General features: G+C 41.0%; 3 protein-coding genes across 5 annotated transcripts; 1 reads left to right on the forward strand and 2 right to left on the reverse strand.

The window, feature by feature from the left end:
• Positions 1-646: 646 nt before the first annotated feature.
• LOC129584589 (60S ribosomal protein L22-like 1) lies at positions 647-2,206 on the reverse strand. Its single transcript, XM_055476812.1, has 4 exons — positions 2,058-2,206; positions 1,570-2,004; positions 1,355-1,482; positions 647-875 (listed from the first exon to the last, which is right to left on the reverse strand). Exons 1-4 carry the CDS (start codon positions 2,064-2,066, stop codon positions 728-730), a joined length of 720 nt encoding a protein of 239 aa, XP_055332787.1. The 5' UTR covers positions 2,067-2,206; the 3' UTR covers positions 647-727.
• A 218-nt stretch (positions 2,207-2,424) lies between these two features.
• On the forward strand, positions 2,425-7,205 carry LOC129584587 (tryptase-like). 2 transcript variants are annotated; one of them, XM_055476811.1, is made up of 8 exons: positions 2,425-2,598; positions 2,680-3,177; positions 5,064-5,336; positions 5,478-5,680; positions 5,764-5,873; positions 5,964-6,277; positions 6,599-6,727; positions 6,795-7,205. In XM_055476811.1, the coding sequence occupies exons 2-8, from the start codon at positions 3,129-3,131 to the stop codon at positions 6,998-7,000; spliced, it is 1,284 nt and encodes a 427-aa protein (XP_055332786.1). In that variant the 5' UTR covers positions 2,425-2,598; positions 2,680-3,128; the 3' UTR covers positions 7,001-7,205. The 2 variants fall into 2 exon arrangements, with proteins under 2 accessions (XP_055332786.1, XP_055332785.1); XM_055476810.1 differs by lacking the exons at positions 2,425-2,598; positions 2,680-3,177 and adding an exon at positions 4,241-4,931.
• Positions 7,206-7,239: 34 nt separating this feature from the next.
• Positions 7,240-12,942, reverse strand: LOC129584586 (spermine oxidase-like). Of its 2 annotated transcripts, none has more exons than XM_055476808.1 (7): positions 12,907-12,942; positions 10,269-10,443; positions 10,018-10,190; positions 9,594-9,802; positions 8,713-9,328; positions 7,880-8,079; positions 7,240-7,797 (listed from the first exon to the last, which is right to left on the reverse strand). In XM_055476808.1, the coding sequence occupies exons 1-7, from the start codon at positions 12,922-12,924 to the stop codon at positions 7,530-7,532; spliced, it is 1,659 nt and encodes a 552-aa protein (XP_055332783.1). In that variant the 5' UTR covers positions 12,925-12,942; the 3' UTR covers positions 7,240-7,529. The 2 variants fall into 2 exon arrangements, with proteins under 2 accessions (XP_055332783.1, XP_055332784.1); XM_055476809.1 differs by lacking the exon at positions 12,907-12,942 and adding an exon at positions 10,629-10,759 and having other exon boundaries at positions 7,241-7,797.
• Positions 12,943-14,139: the final 1,197 nt, after the last annotated feature.

Raw genomic sequence — 14,139 nt, forward strand, 5'->3', positions numbered from 1 at the left:
GAGTACAGCGTTCTTTTCTTTACGAACCTAAATGACCAGTACAATGATCTTTCGAAACACAAAATTAATGGTGGTGCCAATACCATTCTAGTACCAAGAAGTGCTGTACGTAGTAGGAAATGGTAGGCATAATAATATAATATGTCGTAATAAACTTATTGTGATGCAAGGTGAACACTGTTCCAAAATGTGGGAGAGCGCTAATCTTACAATTTGTTAGCAGGGTGTCCACGGTTCACACCAGCTAACAACTGTAAGGTTAGTGCTCTCCCACATCTTGGATTGAAAACTGAAAGTGTGGGCGATTACAGCCAGATTCACGACAGTTTATATCTGCCAGCGCAAATTTCACACCAGTACTCGTATAAACGGTTAACAAAAATTTTCCAAGCTGTTCCTGCGGTTGACGATTTGTAAATTTATGGCTTGCAAATAAAATGCGAAAACAGAAATGCGGGAGCAACCAGAGGCGTATCTTAAAAGGGAAAAGACGATTCCCTCCACAAACGTGCATCTGTTTTTCAACGGAAAATAACCCGCACCATTTAATTAGACTGAAATGCGTCCCGAAGCATTGTAAATTTGTCTACTTGTATGTAATTGCAGTTTTTTTAAGGAAACGACCGATATGAAAAGGACCGCGGCGTCTTTTCCAGTATTTTATTGAACATTTTTTCGCACATTTTCCCGTAAATTCTAAATTCGCACAACACTCAGTACAAAGTTACTACTCCTTATCCTCCTCCTCATCGGCGTTATCATTGCTAATCTGGAAGTATCTCAGTTCATACTTGTCCGCTCCGGATGCGACTACTCGTAACCAATCCCGCAAATTGTTCTTCTTCAAGTACTTCTTCGTCAAATATTTCAGATATCTGCAACAAGTAAAATAAGCGATTAGAAGAACCGTGTGTTACAGTAGCGAGATATCCACGTTACACACTGAAGTCAAAATAATAAACAACTACTGTAAATAAATGCTTCACACTTAAATGTCGCAATGTAAATAACCATAATTTTAAAAAAGCGCAAATATTAACAGTGAAGTAAAAATCTGATACAGACAATCCGAGATTACTAACAACAAATAATCATTTCTTACCTCGGTTTCTTCATTACTAATACTACCACCAGATCTAATCATTTCAATAAATTGAAAAAAGGCAAAAACTTCATCACAACCGACAAAAATCAGGCGTATGACATACGAAAAGTGCATAATTAAACGTGTAGGATTAGAAATCGATGCGCAATCACAAAATTCTGGCGCCAACAGAAACATCCTAAAATGTGTCCCATACTTCTCTCGACTAGTTAATCGTAACAGCAAATAGTTAATAATGATAACGCTTACCTCTTAGAGAAAGCCGTATCAGCGTTAACCACGATATGGTTCTTCTGCTGTAGCCTTTCAACCGTGATCGCTTTGCCCAAATTTCCGGTCTTTCCAGCCACCTTAATGCGCTCCTTCAAGAATTGTTCCTACATAAAAAAATTCATTCATCTGTGAAACACTTACAGTATAACCGCGTCAAACTCAAGAGAAACCACGAAGAACCCACGACGTACGAAATCTGATGGCTCCATAATTCCGTCCTCCACAGGATGGCTGCAGTCGATCACAAATCGGTACAAGTGCTTCTTCTTCTTGCCCTTCTTCGACGCCACTCGTCCCGGTCCCTTTTTCTTGGCCTTCGAGGCATCCTTCTTCGGCTTGGGCTTCTTCTCCTTGGGTTTCTTCTCCACATCGGGCTTAGGCGCCGCTGGTGCAACGTTGGCGTCCTTTTTCTCCGCCAACGGTTTCTTCTCTTCCGCTGCGGGTTTGGCTGGCTTCACCACCGTCGGTGTGGGCGCAGCTGCGGCTTTTGCGGGGGCCGCAGCGGATTTGGCTGCGGCAGGGGCTGGTTTCGCCGCAACGGGGGCAGGAGCCGCGGCGGCCTTCTTGTCTACCTTCGGGGCCTCCTTGGCCTTCGGGTCGGCCTTGGTTTTGGCTTTGGCGTCTTTCTGCAATGAGGAAATTACGAACTGCTTTCCGATATCTGGCTCTTCATACTTACAGATGACATTGTGGAATATCAACAATAATCCAGAAAACAAGAATCCGATTATATCGATGTGGTCTTTCGTGGACCGCGGCTGCAGGATTAATTTGCGATGTGTGCAGCGTGACTGCATCTCCACTTGGTGAGATGCAAAAGTTCGTTTTTAGCTTGAGTCAAGCTCTGCGAAAGCAGGACAACGCAAATTTGTTGTGTAGGGAGCGCTGCTGCTGTCGAGATTGCACTGTGCGAGCAGTGAACTGAATCGCCGAACAATTACTTCCGGAACCAACCACCTGAGGTACCAGTCACACACATACTTATCCTGTCTTGCAACCTTAAAAGAAGCTTCAAAAAATTGGATCTTTACAGTTGTAATTCAATCCCGATCCTTTTGTGGGTTATTCATATAATTTATATGATTACTTACCATTAGTAGACGAACGTTGGTAATACACCAAATCACGCGCGCATCACATCAGCACATAATAATACACTTTATCATTCTTTTGTTATCAGCAAATCTGCAGCAATCACAAATATTACAGAAGCCGTGTGGGTAAGTACGATGTTATCGCCAGGTATGGACGATACTATGGAATATGCTCGCAATTTTCGAATTTAACGTTAGCGTCTGCAGGAAGCAATGGCTATCCCGGGTATCCACAAACTGTTGCAGCGATTGTTCGGCGAAGAAGTGACGGCTGCTGGGCCCGGTTCCAGGTACTGAAATTGCCCATTATAAATCCATCGTTTTAGAGCGCTTTGCGAATCCAGCGGTGAATGATCATTCAATTGCTGCGCACTGCGGCACTGGCACCGGAAGTTCCGCCAGAATTCCACAATTCGTTCTGCGTTCGAGACCCTGTTAAACGCGGACCGCGTTGATTTTCCTCTGTTTCACTATTGCTTCCAGAATGTATTATTTGGGACAAGAAAACGATGAGTTTAATCAAAAACTGGGGTTTAACTATCCGATGCTAGAAAAATTCCCAAAAGCGGCGTTTCGGGAAAAGCGGATCCGCGTACCGTATTGAGGATTGTCGGAGTATTTGGCGATGACCTTCTTGCCAACCACAACTTCTTGAAATGAGTGAAAATATTTTACAAGACTTTTCCCAAACTTACTTTTGCTATAGTAAGCTTTTGGTCCAACTTAATTATTGTATTGCTTAACAGCTTATGAGGCGATATAGAAATTAAAATTTTTCTCTAATTTGAAAGCAGTAGAAAGCAGTAACATCTCGTTGTATCTGTAGCTGTAAGAATTATGAAGCGGAATAAATGATACTCTATATCAAAGCTAACCAATAGGCCCAAAACCAATACAGAGAAAACATCTACATTCTAATAAGTATAAATAACATAAAGAATAATCTAGTGAATAAAAAAAACTGTGCACAGGTACAAGTCACAGTGCTACACACGGGCGTTGGCTGTGTGCACGGGTGACCTTTTCAAGTTTTCGCATCTGCACGGGTGCGGGCTGCGGGCACCCGATATATCTGCATGGGCATTGGCTGCGTGCATGGCTAATTTATTTATTTCAAATTTTTATCTCGCGAATTTTGTGAAGAATTAGTTTATTAATTACTATGGGAAGCCTGTCTTTTTATTTTCAAAAATACAGTTTCTGTGGAGCTTTGTATATAGTACAGTACTAGTAGACGTACAAAGTTGCTAATGCTAGTCAATTTATGCTGAAATACTTGCATGTACTTGAAAACCACTACGTAAATGTAAGTGGAATCGAAGAAGTAAGAATTTCTGCAACATTTTTTTCTGTACCGCAATATATTATGCATATGGGAAAGGGAAGCCTCGTTAACCAACGCTGACATCGAGTAGCAAAACAAAAATATCTGTAACTGTTTCTAGATTAACTAAACCGTTTATAAAAACCTGTACCGTTTATATAAAGTGGCGTTACGCTTAAATCTCGAAATACATATAGAAACATAAATAAAATCATCAAATCTAAAAGCCATGCACGCAGACAACACCTGTACCAACTTCCCGTGCAGCATACAGCTAACACCCATGTGGATTCCCGTGCGCACAACTAGCCCATGCCCCTGTTTTAGCTGGATGAGCTGGATGAGTATTCAGAGTACATACAGTACTCGTACAATTGCAAGATAAGCTTTACTCCATACTCACAGACGAGTCACAGTCAAAACAAGCTGTGCATAGGTACTGTAATTAACTTTTAGCTGGTCGCGTTTTAATGCATAATTATGGTGATTATCACGAACAACACCTTACTCTGTAACTCATTCGCTTCGCGCATTTTTTTATTATGGTTATTAAGGTCTCGTGATTAAGATTTGCTCAAACCCGCGGCACTTTAGCATAAAGGCAGCCGCACAAATTTGCGTTTGTTTCAGCAGTTGGAGTACTGACTTACAGATACTGACTTATACTGATCATCTTGCAGCTTCAAAACAAATCGAATGTTAGGATCATAACAAAACTAAAATTGTTATGAATTTTCAATTACGAGATCTTGTAAAGAACAACAACAAGAACGATTAATTCTTTCTTGGAACAGTCATGTACAGTCAGTACAAATATTTCATATTCTATATTGTAAACCAGCACTGTTAACTAACTGGACATTATGTTGGTGACTGTTTTACTTCCGGCAACGATCGAGTCCGTTGTCCCTCACCTTCTGCAACACGCTCATGGCCGATTTCGAAACTTTTTCGTTGTTTCTTTCGAACAACTGCAGAAATCATTTCTCCTGATATACTCGTATTCATTGTGGAATTAAAAGTTTACCCGGCCTTTACAACATGAGGGCCATTTTCTTTGCATCAGCGCTCGTAATTACCATAGTTTTTCGACCATTTTCCCGCGATCAGAGCGTCAGCGCCCAAGCCAATTTAGGTAAAATTACGGTCTTAGTCCAGCATTATCACACAGCGGAAAAAAGGCATATTTGTGGAGATGTCTGAATATTTTGATCCGTGGTTTGCATCGGCAAGTGCAGCGTGCAAAAGAAATTATTTTTCTTTGTAGAGAATGCGGGTTTTACCGGCGATTCCGCGGAGGAGCGTAGCTTTGCAGCTGTAAATGTTAAATCCCTCGGAAAATTTAACAACGAATTCACCAATGTGGCAGCGAATGTACGTCTGCCATTTGGATCGGCTAGCACGAAAGCTTTGAAGCAGTGCGGTGTTCCCGGAGCAGGAGGTTTAAATACCTTCTTGGATACGCAGAATCATTTGGGATTTTCTCCAGCGAATGGCAATAAGAATATTAACCCGGCTTCCAAATCGGCCATCGTTTCCGGTAACTTTGCGAGTGCAACCAAATATGCACCACAACAACCGCTACATACATTAATATGTATCTCCGAGCCGGTAGACATCGTTAACTAAAGTTCTAAGTGAAACCAAGCACTATAAATTTTCTACAGCCGAATGTTTTAAGGTATGGCTGAAAATGCCAATCGATTTGTCGTGGATTTCATGGCCAACCATAATCAGTTAAACGAAGATACCATTGTTCCGCGACGCAAGAAACGCTCGCTCTGGGAGCGATCGCTGACTCTGGGACTATCCGATAAAAAATTGAAAGTGGTCCCGACCGTTGTTGGTGGATTTGATGCCGTGCAGAACCAAATCTGTTGGCAGGTGAAATAAAATTTACTATTATTCGTTTAAAATCATGGCATCAGTATGTTTCAAAATCGCAAAGGTTTGATTTGCACTTGAAGGCCAAAATAACTATCCTGCTAAGCGGCGGAATAGCCACTTGCGGAGGGACAATCATCGGTTCCCGGACCATTTTGACAGCTGCGCACTGCACTCTGGATCCCTTCATTACGTAAATTTTTTTGTGACAATGCTTCGATTAAATTAAGAAATTTAAGTGCGTAAAATTCATACATTTATAGATATGTTTTTTGCGTATTAGTGAGCGAAAACAGCAACTTTCCAAGGAAAGCTATACCGTGCAAGTTGGCGCTATGAACCGCCAGTTTAACCAGTTCAATCCCAATTCCGATAAGACAGGATGCGCGGAAAACTTTAAAGTGTCACGAGTTATCACGCACCGGGATTACAGTCAGCAAGTGGGAAACAACGATATTGGATTGTTGATTCTGGACAGAGATATTGATTTGGATAATAAACAATGCGCATGCCCTTTGTGTCTGAGGAACAAAGTACCGGGTGTCAATGAATTCTGTGTGGTCAGTGGAATGGGCGACGAATCGGAGGGAGGCGGCTGTAAGCATGCATTAATTATTCTTTGGATACAGTAGTTCACAGTATTTAAAGCCTACAGTACAGATTACAGCAACTACAACCGCCAATTTTCACAGTTTTCTGAAATTTTATTTAATTTGCTTAATTGCTCTTAGCCTTACGTTTGATCACTTCTATTGGTACTTCTATTGGTCGTTATTGTGCATTGGCATGAACTGTTGTTTTTATTTGCTATTATTTGTGATCATACTGAAAAGAAATACGAGACTTTTCTTTCATCAAACAATTCATCGAGACTTTTGCATGGATCGTATTGTCAGGTGATTTTACTGTTCGTTTTAGCAAACCGCTTTCCGGTCCCCTTGAAATGGGTTCGAGTCCAAGTGATGAATCAAACAGGCGACGGCAGCTGCGCAATGAGCACCACGGAGGAAGGCGTTTCCACTGATTTGACAAAGTTCATCTGTGCCGGTTGGTTCTGACAACTGAATGAGAAGCGGCTATAGCGACCAACATTTAATAACTACTTTCTTCGTAGGGGATGTTGTCGGTGAGGATTCCTGTCAAGGAGATTCGGGAGGACCATTATTCTGTTTTGATCGCACCGCGCAAACCTACTATCTAGCCGGGATTACGTCATTTGGAGACGGATGTGGTCTCGGTATTGGAGGACAATACACGAAAGTCTCCCAGTATTTGGATTGGATTCGGTCTAATTCTTCTCCTGACAGAATAAGCTTGTGATATGACTGCTACGTATTACAGTACGCTTCCCGCCTTCCGAAAAAGCTGTTATCTGTAATCATACTGACGCAAAATACAAAATTACCTACATTATGTAACTTATACGAGTATTACTATTACTTTGGATCCTTTTATATATGCGGGCAACCTTTTATACTACGTTTTATAATTACGAGGCGCGATTCAATAAACCGTAATTTCATTGTTCGGGTACGAAAAAACACTACAACAAAAACAGCATAAACTGCGTGATTCTCCAGTCGCAGTGGTTTTTTTTTGTTTACGCGAATTTCTTTGGACAACCGGACATAGAATCCTTTTCCATTGCCCAATGTATCTAATGCCCGATGACAGAGTTACCAAAAGTGACGCTTACAAAAAAAATTCAACCAGTCACCATACGTGCAGACAATCAAGAAAGCACACAGGTCACTGGGTTTAAATATCACATCGTCAGGTTCGAAGCAATTTTGCTCCATATGTTGCTCATCCAGTTATCAACCGTACTCAAGCAGGTAAGTTTATCGATTTAGGTTAACAAATTGCCATAAAATTTCACCAGCCGCTCAGCTTCACGCCATCCAGACAATATTGCCCCGTGGACAGTGGACCAGAATAACGGAAACGTAGCTTCCCCAGCGAATAAAACCGATGGAACTTCTTCATTGCCCAGTAAGCTTCTTTTTCGGAAAAATACCGGCTCAGCTAGATCTTCCGCCGTAAATCCCTCTACTGCACTTTTCGCAGATATAAACGAATATGTCCCCAGCGTGTATGGATTCGATCCCCATTTTTCTCTAGGAAAAAATGCAGCAGGCTCAGCTATAATTACGAGTACCGGAGAAATGTATTGTAAGTATATACAGAATTCGCATTTACCGCATTAGCTTTTCTGGTTCGGGAACAGTCGAACATCCTGTGAACTTCCGGAGTAGTTTGTGACAATCAGCACTCAGTTCCTCGTCCGATGCTTTTTCCATCGCCAATGCACCAGGAGGAGCAATCCATAACACAAGCGTATTGGCGGCTGTGCGAACAACATCGAACCCAAGAGCATGACGGCACCATCCCGGTAAATCCTAGAAAATAAACAAATCTGGATTCAAGGCATTCCTGCGCTGTTAAATATTTACAAATATCGTTAAAAGGTCAAGCAAGTAACATTGCTGAGGTAGGTCTGTAGCTTAGCGAGGGAGAATTTTTATCATATTTGTGACGGAGAAACCAGCATGATGAGACATCAATAATAAATATCATACAAGTAGTAAATATCAATCCTACTCAACGACAGAGTACGATCTACAATGGTAATCTCAATGGGGCACAGCTAACTGGTAGGCCTACGAATCAACGCGAAGCGAAAAAATTGCATCTCCGACGATAATTTCAAACTCCAGGAAATGCCAAAATCCAACGAACTTATACAAACGGGAAGCGTATCCGCTTCGAAACCAAAGTAAAAGAGAAAGTTCTAACAATAAGACATACCTCGGTCTTAGGCGGTTAGCAACTTAGCACAGACGTTTTAACCTAGTTTTAACCCCAAACACACTAAACCGCCCTTGTACGGCAGTGTATCGCGTATTTGTTGAATATGGCTTTTGTATTCCACTAATTACCAGAAGTAAAAAGTATTATGCTCGTAAGTCGCACCGTATGTTGAAGTCAGCAGAACGTCAGAATTAGAGGTATAAGGACATAGTACAACTCACATTATCATTTGCTTCACAAGTCCACAGCAACTGAAATCCATCGGACGGTACCGGCTCCAACGTATCCCAAAACGGATCGGTAAACCGAAGGAGGATTTTGCCGATCACTCCGTAGCCAGCTGCTTCAATGACCCGGCGTTTTCTCTCGGGTAACGCTGGATCGAAAAGAGAATTTATGTTCTTCTTTAAGACACCAAGCGAGCAGGTTACGATAACATGATCGGCTGGAAACGTCTTCCCATTCTCGCATACTACGGTTACCGGTGCGCCATGGAGTTCAGTGGGTCCGTCAACAGAGCGCGGTGCCGTATCCGATTCCGGTGCGACCGGTGATGCCAGGAGTTCGCGGCTGCTCAGTTCCACTTCGGCGCCTCTGGATGGTCCTATCAGCACTGCCTCCTCCTTGACATTTTCGACTGTCTGGGTAACAGTAACCGTTTTAACGGGATGCTGCAAATAAATGCAGTCTTTTGGAAGGTCTTTGGAAATTTGGTCCAACAAGGCTCGCAATGGCACATTTAATCGGGTCGTATTGTCGCCATCCAAACCATAATCACAGAATGCGCGCAGGGAAAGTTCGTTTAGATTCACACATCCGTTATCAATCTCTTGATATCTACAAAAATCAAAACAAAATATATTGCCTTACCATTTGCTTTCGACACAAAAACAGAATAAAAATTAAGCAAATATATTAATTTAAAAAATTTCTGGAAAACAAGATCTCCATAATAATACGAACGGTCTCAGCAGTCAAAATAAGCCATAGAAAAAATATCAAAAATGATCACAGCGCAATGCAAATTTTGTAAGCGTAGGATTATTGCGCGGAATGTTCATCCGTAAAAGCCATAAAGTTTTTACAGAATAACGTCCTTCACCTGATCAACCAGTGGTAAACAGCTTCGCAGAGCTCGGAATGTTGACGATTATGTTCCAAAAAGGATTCAAATTTTTGTCTCAAAATCTGCCCCACACTGCCACAATCCACGATGTCCATGGGGAAACCTTCGCGCCGTTCAATGCCGACGAGAACTTCATTGAGAAATAATAAACAATTCTCCACAACATCTTTTTCCTCGCCTGAAATCTGAAGAAACAAAAAGCAGGTAAAAACTATTAATAATTCAATATGACAACGATTATTCATTACAAAACATTCACAATCCCACTGCGCTTATATTTAAAAAGTGAAAGGAAAGCACAAACAGCAGAACAACAACACTATAAAAAATCTGCTGCAGTTTGGCCAAAAATGCTTGTAGTAACTGTGCATCGTAAGCAGTGTTTAACACCAAATTTTACCATTTTTCCAGTGCTCGTGAAGAACTCTCCCGTTGCCTCATCTTCGTCCACGAGACATCCAGCCCTCTTCTCTAAAACAAATCCGCTCGTCTTCGCCAGTTCGTACACAGCATGTTTTTCGCCGTGAATCCATTGTGCACCGTATTCGATGAATTCAGAGTGCCCGTTCTTCGCTACGGATAAGAAGCATATTCTAAGCGATCATGTTTGTCAAGCAGTATAAGAACCGGAATGTACGATGCCACTCGTACCAGTCTCGGGGAAAAGTTCGCAATGAATGCGGCCTCCCGTGCGATTCTGCGCTTCTAGAACTGTAACATGAAAACCAGCAGAATGGAGTGCAGCGGCTGCGGCCAACCCCGAAGCTCCAGCTCCAATAACCACTACGCTTACCGGAATACGCGAAGCCATTTGATTACAGTTCACCTGTAAAAACTGTGATGCTTACATATTGTATAAGTTCTACAATCATTCCCTGGTAGCTAAAGGTAAGTCAAGTTCCACAACTAGGAGCAGATAAAATAGAAGTGCAGAGATGTACATACACTGTACCGTACACTCGAGCATTAATATATTTTTTATTAATTGTTATGGACACTGTCAACACGTACAGCCGGTCACTGGTTCGAAACTACGTTGAAAAGTTTTCCGCTCAAAATTATTATGATGTTGCCTTTTAGGTTTTCGGTCTAAAAGATGCCTTAACTGCAATGTATTTTTATATTATTGTAAATATGCGCAGGCATAAATATAGGAGACCATTTCTGTAGCTTCTACTCGTATTTTATAGCGAAAAGCCGAAAACTATTATGTTCTATATAAGCAACCGGTACTTATCGTCGATAAGATATCGGCATTCCTACACAGGTCCCACTAAAATTTCACTGAATACCGAGCTGAATGATAAGTACCAACGTTGATGCGAATTAAATTAATTACTAGTAATGTATTGGATATCTGTAACTGTAGTAAGTATTTGTTCTAAGGTCATAATGGAAATCTGCCGTGAAAACGCCAGGCAGTTCCACGCTTTAATTCCGAAATCTCGAAGCGGGAAGCCATGGAAATATTCCAGCATTCCGAACTTCCACAATATGTATTTCCACTTATATTTTTTTTAGTGACGCACGATTCTGTAATGCAGCTTACATCTGGTACGTACATCTGGTACATGCATGCGCCTATGAGTAAAATTACAGGTATTTTGCTTTTTGCTTTGTTCCAGAAATTAGCAACACTTTGCATTTATTTGGTATGAAGTTTGTCTCGGATGGAGTGACACTAAATATCCGCCTAAACCCCACTTTTCGCTCTTAAATTTATATATAGATGCTATAGTTTGCTGTGCACTGTGTACGCATTTTTTGTCTTCCAGAATGTCTTTTACCGCTAACGCAGATCTTAAAATAATTTAGTAGAAATTACTGTATGTACGCGATACAGCTGTATAATAAAGACAACTTTTGCAGTATAGCTGTACTTCTATCGATGGCACTGTAATGGATCGAAAAAATATCCCCGAAGGTTTTATGCGAATTTTCGCATCATCAGCCGCGAAAACTCTTACCAGGTTAGTTGGTTGCGAGTAAAATGCCGCTGAACTACCTGGCTTTACTGTATGTAGCATTTTTCGGGATGGTGTGAAACTTATACACCGATAATGCGTGAACTGATCAATTTTATTCGGAGACTTAAAAGTTTGAAACCCTTAATTTGGAGTGTTTTAGCAGGGGTTACAATTAACCCATACCTGCAATAATTTGTTGCACAGTTGTAAAACAACTTGAGTATAGAAAATAAAATTAAGAAATGCTGCCCGGCTCCATCAATACTAGCTTGTTCGCTTTTACTTTTACCGCAAACATGCATTGTGTAAAATAGCAAAAACTTAAAACACTTGGTTAATAACACGAAAGCATGTGAACGTCGGTATACAAAGGTACATATGTATAAACTATAAATATAAGCCAAAATCCCATTTTATACAATACTTACCTATGGCTAACAGGCTAAGAAATAGTTTGCACGTTACATACATTTGTTTTAACAATTCTACTAGGAAATAAAGGATACCGATGTGTGTGTGACCGCGCATGGTCAATAGTCCGAGATATTATAAATATAACAAAATTTTTTTCTAACAGTTTTGTGTAAATACTGTAAAGCAGATTTACCAAGAATACTTTGCAATCAACAACAAGTACATATTTGAGCAATACGAACGGATTTGTCATCTCAGACGTTTGCGGTAATATTGTCACCACAGTCTGCTTAGCTGTTAAATAATACCTAGCAGAAATTTGAACAATAACTTCTCGGTGTTCACATGAAAAACACATGTATACCCCGAGATTTCCCTGAACACGATTTGTTTTTACTACACTTTTGCCGGCCTTCTCCAGGTTGACCCAGGGCGGACATGTTTACAATAGTTTACGATAGACGTACGCCGGTGCAATTTATCTACAATATACTGTACACATATACGACATTGATTTTGTCACTTGGCCATTATGAAATTATTTCATGTTTTGAAGGTTCGCACAGGTTATACCTATCCGGAAGCGTGTTGATTAAGTGTCCCGGTGCATGTGCCCCAACACTTTTTCTACGAATTGTTTACATCGGAGCTGCATGGAAATGATCTGTTTTTTACGCTTTTCGTTGATGATTAATCAGCAAATTCGTACGAGTACAGTGTGTGGCAGTTTGTAGCGGTGTACGGTTTATTTGCGTTATATCCGCTGCAAAGTGCGCATCCAGGAAAAAAAGTGTTTACTTACTTTTGCCGGCTGCCGGCATGTAAGAACGGTACGGTGGACTCGGCATTATCGTAAATGCCTTTAAGGGCGCAATATGGACAACAGCCATAAAGGTATACAGACGTACCTGGCTTATCCGGTGCATGTCCGTTTCCGCATTGAATCAGACAATTACAGCCCGTTTGCGCCAAATGGCGGCATGGTTGTGTTGTCAGTGCAGAATTGCGTCATACTTTGTCCGCGATGTTTCGTATTAAATATCGAATTTCGCGAGGGTATTGTGTTCCATCCAAAATAGCCTCGACTGAAAACCGCTACAAGTCGGCAATCAGAAAACTAGTCATACGGTTCGAGATTTAGCGCTGAGAAAGGATACTGTTAGTGTTCGGCATTGTGTAAAAGTAGCTAGTAACTACATATCTGCAGCTGCTACTATAATTGTGTCAATGTTGTGTTACATAAGACAAAAAATTCCCGTTAAATATCGATAAATTATGCCTTAAGTATTTTCCTTTTCAATCAAACGATAACCACTTAGATTAAATTCCATGAAAAAATCTGACGTTAAATGAATGATTCGTAATAACAATGTGCCAACTAAATTGCGCAACAAAAGCGATGCAAGGACTGATTAAAAAGCGCAAGTGCGAAATTATGAACTGAACATGACATAGAAAGTGTAAGAAGCCACAACAAGTTGCAAGTGACAGGAGGTATACCGGTGTCCGATAGAAAATTCCTAAAAACCGATCACAGACTCTTTTACAATTAACACGCACAAATCAGATGGCTGGAGTTGCCTAATGTTGAATTTAGTATTGATTTTATGATAATGCCAAAATACAATGTGATGTTTTATATTGCACGGAAGCGGCTTGTGAATTTCGCGACTAATTGTGCACCGGTTATACCGTCCACGTTACTCTTAAGGTCATGCACAATATGGACAATGCAAGACAGATGAAACCAGATCCGAAAAACATGTACATTTTAAAAAAGCATATGTGGGTGTATCTTGTCCCTGGCACTCCCTGCTAGGAAACACAGCCCGCGTACTGTGCGCCTGCTTTATTCGGCTCGTTCTTTCGAAAATCTTTCATTATCTTTCAGTTCATATTCCGCAGAGTCCCGTTTAGACCCAGGGCGCATGCTGCAGTGCTAATTGCACCTTCAGTAAGTAATTATGTAATTCTCCTGCCTAAGCACAACAATGAATTTTAAAAGTGTGTCACTGTAAATTGTGGCTTATATAATTCCAGCTGCAGTGAGCGGCGATAGATTGATCATCGATGCATAAGAAGTACACCGATCCTTTAGTTGTGTTTTCGCAGTTTCCAGATTTTCAAGTTCATGCCTTAAA

The sequence above is a fragment of the Paramacrobiotus metropolitanus genome, unplaced genomic scaffold (genome assembly GCF_019649055.1).
Source record: "Paramacrobiotus metropolitanus isolate TYO unplaced genomic scaffold, Prichtersi_v1.0 Parri_scaffold0000014, whole genome shotgun sequence".
NCBI lineage: Eukaryota > Metazoa > Tardigrada > Eutardigrada > Parachela > Macrobiotidae > Paramacrobiotus > Paramacrobiotus metropolitanus.

Bases quoted from the DNA above. Each gene is read 5' to 3' on its own strand.
- LOC129584589 (XM_055476812.1), bottom strand. The intron at 1,483-1,569 runs GTACGTCGTGGG...TTTTTTATGTAG, and splicing joins TTATGGAGCCATCAGATTTC to GAACAATTCTTGAAGGAGCG. The intron at 876-1,354 runs GTAAGCGTTATC...TACTTGTTGCAG, and splicing joins GATACGGCTTTCTCTAAGAG to ATATCTGAAATATTTGACGA.
- LOC129584587 (XM_055476810.1), top strand. From the start codon at position 4,838: ATGAGGGCCATTTTCTTTGCATCAGCGCTCGTAATTACCATAGTTTTT. The intron at 4,932-5,063 runs GTAAAATTACGG...TTTTCTTTGTAG, and splicing joins CAGCGCCCAAGCCAATTTAG to AGAATGCGGGTTTTACCGGC. The intron at 5,874-5,963 runs GTAAATTTTTTT...TTTGCGTATTAG, and splicing joins ACTCTGGATCCCTTCATTAC to TGAGCGAAAACAGCAACTTT.
- LOC129584586 (XM_055476808.1), bottom strand. The intron at 9,329-9,593 runs GTGAAGGACGTT...TGATTTTTGTAG, and splicing joins GTTTACCACTGGTTGATCAG to ATATCAAGAGATTGATAACG. The intron at 8,080-8,712 runs GTGAGTTGTACT...TTTATTTTCTAG, and splicing joins CTTGTGAAGCAAATGATAAT to GATTTACCGGGATGGTGCCG.